The sequence below is a fragment of the Osmia bicornis genome, chromosome 16 (assembly GCF_907164935.1).
Source record: "Osmia bicornis bicornis chromosome 16, iOsmBic2.1, whole genome shotgun sequence".
In the NCBI taxonomy this organism is placed as follows: Eukaryota; Metazoa; Arthropoda; class Insecta; order Hymenoptera; family Megachilidae; genus Osmia; species Osmia bicornis.
Window position 1 is genome coordinate 25,686 of NC_060231.1, and position 9,148 is coordinate 34,833.

Consider the following 9,148-nt stretch of genomic DNA (forward strand, 5'->3'; position numbering starts at 1 on the left):
CTCCTCCTTTTCGAAGTCGGATAAAAACGAAAAGCACGTGTAAGGCAGTGCGCAGTGGCACAACCGGTCAGCCCAGAAATAATAAACCAGATTTATCACGGTTAGGATAAGAATTAGACAAATTAATTAACATAGGCAATCAGAGAAATACGTTCTTATTTACAGCAGGGTGCAAAGGGTAGGGGAAAGGCAGATAGAAGATGGGAAGCACGTGGAAGGTCGAAGTATTAACAGAGCTGAGAAGAATAGGCGAGAGCGTGGACGAGATAAGGAAGGAATTAGAAAGGAGAAGGACAGGTGAAGAGTGGAACGGACAAAGTTCAGAGGAGGCAAAAGACGTAGACATAGGAAAAGGAGAAGACGACACAGAGGAGGAAGCGGTAGAAAGAGAGAAGAAAGGAGGAAAGAACAAAAGTGAAGATAAGAGTGGAGTACCGAAGAGAGACAAGAAGGAGCAGGGGGGAAGAGATGAAAAAGGTGACAACGAAGAGAAGACAAAGAGGAAAAAAAGGAAAATGCTGTATCGCCTGAGGAGAAAGGAGAAGAGAAGCTAAAGGAAAGAATAAACGAAGGAAGAGAATTATCGGTGGATGAAGGTGAGGAAATCACAGAGAGAGTGACAGCGGGGAGTGAGGAGGGAGAGATCAGAGAGCCAGAAAAAGAACTGGAAAAATCAGAAGAAAATGAGGAAGGCGAATGGAAAGAAAGCTGGGAAAAGAGAATAGAGAACGAGAGGAGGGAGAGGAGAAAAAGAAGCATCATATGGAAGGGGGTAGGAGGAAACGACACTGAGGAAAGAAGCAGGAGAATCACCATTATGACACAGATAGAACTGGGAAAAAAGGTATTAATGAAGAAAATAACTGAATTGACGGGAGAAGGAGGGAGAAAACTAATACTAACGGAGTTTGAAGAGGAAGAGGACAGAAACGGAATTCTAGGAAAGAGGAACGAAATATGGGAGAGATGGAGGGCCACGGTAGAAGAGGACCTGTCATGCGAAGAGAGGAAGATGAAGTGGAGAATAAAAGAAAAAGCGAGGGAGGAAAGAACCAAGGGAAAGAAAGTTGACTACAACAACAGGAGGTTATGGATAGAGGGAACTGAATGGAGATGGATAGAAAAAGAAGGGAAATGGAAGAGTACGTAAAATTTATAAAAAGAGAAGAAAAGGAAGAAAGGTGGGGGAGAAGACTCCACAGAAATACCCCTGCAAGGAGGAAAGCCCTCGGTTACTCAGATGCGCACTTGAGCTGCAATATTTTCGGTTTTGTTGATTCTATCAGCTATCTTCTGCCTTGATACTGGCAGATTTATCTGTCCTTATAGCGGCATGCCTACCTCACCCCCGACAACTGTGATTTACTCTTACTGTAGTTTAATCAATTTAATTTAATTTAATTTTCAGTCCATTGAGTGGTTATGTTTGTTTTTGAGTTAAAAGGACCGGAGGACAAGTCTGATTTAGTTTGTTAATTTATATTTTATTTTTAGTTTTTACTCTAATCATATTAGAGCCTAGACCGGGGGCGGAGAAAGGCACGCGAAAGTAAGGACAGACAGAGTTATAAGGGATGTTATTTTGTTTGCGTTTTAAATCAGAACATTTGTTACTTTTGTATTTTTTATTTTATTATGGTTATTTCTATTTTTATTTCTATTTCGAGTTTGATTATAGTTAAGCCGCCATATTTTTGAGACAGTGGTATATTTAGTTATATTTTTGTTTTTTATATTTATAGTTTTGGTTATTTTATGTTCATGCCACCAACCTAGTTATAAAATTATATATAATACAAGGAATAGACGCCGTAGTTTAGTTTTTAGTTTTAGTATTAGTAGTAGGGACGGTTAGAACTACGTCAAGGAATGAAGGAGAGGATGTGTGAAAACTAGAGGATTAGGGGGCAAAAGACGGATAAGTTAGATAAGGAAGGGTGAAGACAGCAGTTTGTACAAAAGAGGAAACAGAGTAAGGAGGAAATGTAGGTTGGGACCGCTTCCGTAAAGCGCCCCGCAAACCCGACAGGGAGGCGGACAAATAAATAATAATAATAATAATATAACCGTTATCGATGTAATTTAGTTTTGTCACACCCTTTCCCATACTTCCTTTAATAAGTAATAAAATATCGGAGAGAAAATAAATGTATATAGTAAAGATAAAATAAAATTTTTTTTTTGCCACACCCTTCCCCATACTTCTTTTAATAATATAGTAAAGTTATAAAGATAAAATAAAAGTATATAACCATTATCAATGTAATTTATTTTTTGTCACACCCTTCCCCGTACTTCTTGTAGCAATATAATAAAATAAATAATATGGTAAAGTTATATAATCGTTATTACTGTCATTTATTCCTTACCTCACCCTTCCACCTACTTCATTAATGTAATAATATGAAAATAAAATTGTAAAACCGCTAATGCGATATGAAAATAAAATTATTCAATCGTTATTCTTTGCAATGTTCAAGTTCTTGCGAACCTTGCAATTTCATGAGAGAGGCGCTCGACTCGGAGTTCTTGCAAATTTGCGATTTCGTGAGATGCTGAAAGTCTAGTGTTTGGATGTGTTAGGATTGGAGGGGATATTTTCTCGGTGTTTTATAAACCGACGAGTTTCATCCACTATTCATTTCGTTATCCGCTGCCCATTTCGCATTATTCAGTTTACGATGGCTACCGTTCTGCGACTTGAACTACTTGCCTTTAACGCACTTATTGAACAGTATTGTAAGTAGTCTTTAACGATTACTTGTCTTGGTGTATTAATTTTATTTTTAACTAGTTGTTTGTTTGTTAAAAGCTGAAAGGTTAGGATTAGTGCCAATAAAAAGATTCATCGAAGTGCGCCAGAAGCGAGCAGACCATCGGTTCAGCCAGATGTTAATGTTGACCGAAGGTTGGAATCCTAATCATGAAGGTTTATTCGATTTGAGGGCTCTGTTTGGAGAGGAAATAGATGAGAGTCCAATTTCGGGAGATATTGATGTGTATCATCATGTTTACCATACACGGAAAATTTAAGTGATCAATAAGTGCAATCCAATGCCGGTTGGAGGAAATTGATGTGAGTTGCCCGTCCGTTTATATTTTTAATTTATTAGATTTTACCTAATGCGAGTTTTATTTTGTCTGTTATAGCCACAACCTCCCAGCGAATTGTATATAATGTATTATTGTATTATTGTATTATTGTATTATTGTATTATTGTATTATTGTATTATTGTATTATTGTATTATTGTATTATTGTATTATTGTATTATTGTATTATTGTATTATTGTATTATTGCATTATTGCATTATTGCATTATTGTATTATTGTATTATTGTATTATTGTATTATTGTATTATTGTATTATTGTATTATTGTATTATTGTATTATTGTATTATTGTATTATTGTATCATGCATTATTGTATCATGCATTATTGTATCATGCATTATTGTATCATGCATTATTGTATCATGTATTATTGTATCAAGTATTATTGTATCATGTATTATTGTATTATGTATTATTGTATTATGTATTATTGTATTACGTATTATTGTATTATGTATTATGTATTAAAAAGTATTCAAAATTATCAATATAATTTATTCTTAGACCAACCTCCTTTTATTTATAAAATAACATTCCCTGTAATAAAAGTAAACACAGAATAAAGCCGAAAAATTATTTATTCACATAATCTGTATAATTACAAACATTTTTTAAATATAGATTACAAAATATTGTTCGCTCCTATCTATGAATTGTGCGTAGAATCAAACCCCAACCATTTGACGAAAACTTTATTTCCCTTTCGTTGTAGAACCTTCTCCACTAAGTATACATCGTGATTTTTTACTTTTTGTAGCTCATATTCGTAGAACCCGCCAACCAACGGTTGTTTTTGCATATCTTGCAAGAGATACGTTACAGGATTTGTTTGTTGAATTTTAATAATTGTGAAAATTTCAGTTGTCCAATTCGGTGTATATCCCTTTGCGAATAAGGTTTTGTATTTACTAAATCGCACGTGATCACCGACCTTGTACTTGGCCGGAGTTGCAATCTTTATGTTAGAATATACGGACGATAAGAGTTTGTTCGCGTGTTCCGGTGTTACGTCGACGGGACGCATTCTAATCGTACTATGCCTTCTATTGTTATAATCCGAGACCAGCGTCGGTAAGATGGTTGTCCACGCGTAGCTTCCATTAAGCGTGAACTTTTTCCACATTTCGTTTTTCAACGTCCTATTCCAACGTTCTATTATCGATGCTTTCATTACACTGTGCGTAGAGTAATGATTTATATCGTATTCTTTCATAAGATTTCGGAATTCTGCATTATAAAATTCCTTTCCCTTATCCGTTTGAAGATTTTTTGGTTTTCTTCCATCATTCAAAACGTTTAAAAATGCATCCGTAACGTTTTTTCCATTTTTCGCTTTCACTGCTACGGCCCAAGCATATTTAGATAAGACATCGATGATGGTGAGTATGTAATTGTGGCCATTGTTGAATTGCGCATACTGCCGCATCTCTACGAGATCCGCTTGCCAGAGATCATCGTCAACCCGTACAATGACTCGTCTACGTCTAAAGTTACATCTCGCTGGCGCGTGCAACTCGTTGACCAGCTGTATCTTCTCGTCCGTGATATGATTGCTCTTCACCTTCTTCATATTTGTAAACTAACATCATGCTTTACGAACGTGTCAATTTATAATCAACCCGGCTTCTCGAAGTTCTTCGATTATAGAAACGATCTCGTTGTCATGCCCCGTACGTCCTGCGGATTTCGAGGATACGAGAAGACGTAATCTATCGACGAGCTCGTTTGGGTCATTCCAGTGCACGTAGTCCACCGCGTTATCGTTAGCCACCATATCGAACGGTATCAGATAATCTCCACGCCGCTCGCTCTTAAGCAATTTTGCAATGATATATTTATACTTGTAACCCTTGTTACTTTTCACAAGCCCTGACGAGATATGGCTGCGTCTATGAGCGTTCGACGACTTTAATATTTCCGCGTATTTGTGTAAATCAGCATCGTTGAACAAGGTGTCATCAGGCATTCTCATGAATAGTAATTCGTACAAACCAGTTGTTCCTTTGTACTTCACCCCATTAATAATCACATCGTCGTTTTTGTTTACGTCGAAAACTGAACTTCCAAGCATTAATTTGTTGCGTTGTACGTATACTCCATACACGTCATCTATCTTCTTCTCACGATCGGTAAAGAGTAATTGAATGTATTTAGCTGCCAACGGTCCCAAATTTTCCGTGAAATGGCTACATATGTTTCCGCTAGGCTTGTCCAAAATTTGTTGCATAGAAACATTAAGATCCTCGTCGCTGTCACCGTACGTTTCAACGGCATGTATCGATTCTTCACGATGAAAATCGGGACGATCTTTCGTCACATCCACCGTCTGTTCACTCGAAGATGTGCCAGGTTCGGAATAAATGCGTGTTCTAGCAGTTTGTGTGCTTTGAGGGTTAAGAAAAGGAGTAGATGTCAATTTTTGCGGTTCTTCAATATTCAAAGTTGGGAATGTCGACTCGGATTTCATATCGATCGTGTCTGAATGTGGCGATTCCGCTGACATATTCTCGATAATTCGTTCCAGCGATTCTACCACGGGTCTCAATATTTTTCGATGACTCTCTCTTCGTCGATGCTCTCCGATTTGAGAGCGCTGCGTTTTTTGCGTATAGCATCGCTTGTTTTAGCTATAGCATTCGCAACTTTACACGATTCTTTAATATTACTATTATCCATTGCAAAGAGAAGACGTCTACTCGCTAAGCGTTCTATCGATGGACTAAATGTTTCAGAAAACGGCAAATTCGTTAAATCCTTTTCTGTAACGGCCATGTTCCATCGAGCTGTCCTTGTCGATTATTACGAAACCATATTTCTGTTCCCAACACTGTGCGCACAATTTACAAAAGTTTTCATACGACATGTCTGTATTTACATGATCATTATAAATGTGGTGTAGATTCGTGCCATCTTGTTTGAACACGATCAAAAGGTTGGTATTGTCGCGAATTAGGTGTTTCGGTATTCTCACGTAAGTCTGACAGAGATAAAAACAGTCCACGCGCGAGTGCCTACCCATAGCGAAATATTCTCTTATCACGTCTTGCTTGTCGCACGCAACGTCATCGAATATAAACACCGAATCGGGCAGCGCCTCGTTCGGTGGCACGACTTCGGCGTTATTTGGAAATGAAAAGTATCCGATTTCAGGAACATTTGTCAAAATTCGTTCGAGATATTTGTACTTTGGTTGTTGCAATGATTTTGAGTATACATATACGTTATTGAATCTTACACCGTTCGGGCTCTCGATCAGACTGATTACGACGTTCGTTTTACCGCAGTTCGATGGGCCGCAAATTATACCACGTATCGTATTCGGCAAGAGGGGCCCGTGTCGTCGGCGATCGTCCATGCGTGTTGTCCTCTCGTCTAAATCGAGAATAAGGATAGACAGGGAATGCTTTGCGAAACGCATATCGTCTATATAATAACCATATATTCAACGATTCAACCTCTTTATAGGTTGCGGAAAAGCTGCTTGTCCGTGTCATGAACACGCTTTAACCGCGGCCGCAGATGAGCTTTAACCGCGATTAGCCCTTTTTCTCCGCGGCGATAACGCGCTTTAACCCACGATTAATCCTTTTTCTCCGCGGCGGCGGCGGGCGGTGGTGGAGGGCACGCGGAATGCAATTCGTGACCGAGCCATCAAATACGCATCCAAGCAACAACGTGACCGAAAGTCTGTCTCGACGATGCTTGCTCAATCTGTATCAGATTGCACTCGACACGTGTCTACCTGTAAACATGGATTTTACCCTACCCCCCTCATGTTAACCGCGTCAGCAAGCCGTCAAAGAGACATCCAAGCAAAACGTGACCAAAAGTCTGTCTCGACGATGCTCTCGCTATCTGTGCCAGATTGCACATCGACACGTGTCTGCATGTAAACATGGATTTCGCCCTACTCCCTCATGTCTTTGAAATAGAAGAACACTCCTTTTGTATCTCCTACATTGGAATATGAAACACAAATGTTACACATACAATCGTTCTAGGTAAAACAACATTGTTCCGGATTTAGAGCGCCATAATTTAAAATATAACCAATTAGTGTTCGACAACACCAACGGCTCAGCGTTGTCGTCGGCGATCGGTTTATAAAAACACCGACGCCGCGACAAACGTCCTACTCGTTCGTTTGCGCTCTGGTAACAAACGACACGTAACACGCGACTAATTCGCTCATCTTCTTTACTAATTAAAGAAAAATAAAGTGCCTCAAGTGAACTTGTTTATTATCACCAAAGTTATCGCCAGTGTCAAATTCATTTTCCTGCACGCTTTTCCCTTACCAAATTAACCGGCAATTTTGCCTAGAGCAAAATTAATACTCTACGCGCAACAAATGGTCCTTCGAGCCGGATTGTAAGGATCTAAAGCAGTGCAGTGCCGCATAAAAAACAATTCTAATTGTGTGGTGAACATTAAAATCGCGAAAGTGCTAAAATCTAAGCCGGATTAAATCGGCAGAACAAAGGATTTTGCACGTGTCGTTCGAACTCAACCGACATCGCGACCTCCGCCGGTAAACATCGGAGGACGTTCACGCGCTTCGCTTCGCGAAAACAGTGACGTGGTCATAACAGTTCACCTTGCGGGTACAGTACGTTTATTTGAAACACTTAATATCAAACATTATGGATACATTAATCCGCGAAAATAAAGTGCATGCACGCCTGATCAACAATGCACTGCTCAACTTTAAAAAATTGGGGAAGGCGAATCACACTCCTGCAGTGATTCGCAGTCGGATCAACCTGCTCAAGGATTACTGGGCCAAATTCCAATCAACGCAAGTCCAGATCGAGGTTGCAGCAACGGAGGAGGACACCAGGGCGAATCCCTACTTCTCCAGCGACGTCTTCGGGGATACGGAAGCAGCTTTCCTTGCCGCCCTCGACGCTATGACGGCAGCCTTACCGACGGACTCCGAACCTGCAAATAACCCATGTAATACGAGTACCGCTTCTTGTAATCGCGAATCTGCACTGTCGGTCAAGCTTCCTCGCGTCGAATTACCTAAATTCTCTGGGGACTATACGGAATGGGAAAATTTTCGAGACCTCTTTCAGTCTTTAGTTGGCTCTAACGACGCGTTACCGGAGGTGCAAAAGTTGCACTATCTTAAATTAAGCTTAAATGGTGAAGCGTCTCTTCTATTAAAAAACGTTGCCACTTCCGCGGCGAATTACGAGGCAGCGTGGAAACTATTGACCGACAGGTACGCTAACGAACGCGCGCTCATAACCGCTCACCTGAAAATGTTGTTCGACTCACCCCCGATCGGATCCGCAGTTCTAAGCGATTTAAAAAGTTTACGCGATAGATCTCGCGCCGCATTAACGGCCTTAAAAAACATGGCTCGCCCGGTCGAATACTGGGACGATGTTCTTGTTTTTCACTTTGTCCGCAAGTTGGACAAGGAGTCCCATCGGGAGTGGGAGTTACGCATGGGTGAAGAGGAATTGTTCCCATCCCTCGCGGATTGGGAGGCGTTCCTCAATGTGCGAATTCGAACTCTGGAATCGTTGGCGTCATCCCGCGGAGAAGGAAACAGCGCCTATAAAAATAAATCAGCGCCTATTAAAAACGTGAAAGCGCATTTAAACGCGTCGGAAACGAAATGCGTCGCGTGCGGCGCCGATCACGCTTTGTTTAAATGTGACGTGTTCCGTGGGCAATCCGTCGAACAACGATTATCACTCGCGCGCGAACATCATCGATGTTTTAATTGTTTACAAAAAGGACATCTCCCGGCAGCCTGTCCTAGCAAACGCGCTTGTTCGATATGTAAAGGTAGACATCATTCTCTTTTGCATTCTGAGCGAAAGGGTTCGAAGACGTCGTTCGTAAGCAAAGGTCGCGAATCGACCTCTCACGCGGATTTAGAATCAAGTCAACATTCGGCGCAACCTACACACGTAGCGGATGACAATATGGAAGACACGCCGATGTCGAATTCGGTAAACACGCACTTCGGTACGTCGCGTCATGAAAAAAAGGTCGTTCTTGCTACAGCTTGGATCAA

General features: G+C 40.4%; 2 protein-coding genes across 2 annotated transcripts; one reads left to right on the forward strand and one right to left on the reverse strand.

Annotated features, from left to right (window-relative positions):
• Positions 1-200: 200 nt before the first annotated feature.
• LOC114882609 (nucleolar protein 58-like) lies at positions 201-554 on the forward strand. The gene has a single exon (XM_029199473.1). It carries the CDS (start codon positions 201-203, stop codon positions 552-554), a length of 354 nt encoding a protein of 117 aa, XP_029055306.1.
• Positions 555-7,780: 7,226 nt separating this feature from the next.
• Positions 7,781-8,684, reverse strand: LOC123988576. The gene is made up of 2 exons (XM_046289169.1): positions 8,376-8,684; positions 7,781-8,055 (listed from the first exon to the last, which is right to left on the reverse strand). The coding sequence occupies exons 1-2, from the start codon at positions 8,593-8,595 to the stop codon at positions 7,964-7,966; spliced, it is 312 nt and encodes a 103-aa protein (XP_046145125.1). The 5' UTR covers positions 8,596-8,684; the 3' UTR covers positions 7,781-7,963.
• Positions 8,685-9,148: the final 464 nt, after the last annotated feature.

Coding starts and splice junctions, on each gene's coding strand:
- LOC114882609 (XM_029199473.1), top strand. CDS start 201: ATGGGAAGCACGTGGAAGGTCGAAGTATTAACAGAGCTGAGAAGAATA.
- LOC123988576 (XM_046289169.1), bottom strand. CDS start 8,595: ATGGGAACAATTCCTCTTCACCCATGCGTAACTCCCACTCCCGATGGG. Junction 8,056..8,375: donor GAGTCGAACAACATTTTCAG/GTGAGCGGTTAT, acceptor GGTTATTTGCAG/GTTCGGAGTCCGTCGGTAAG.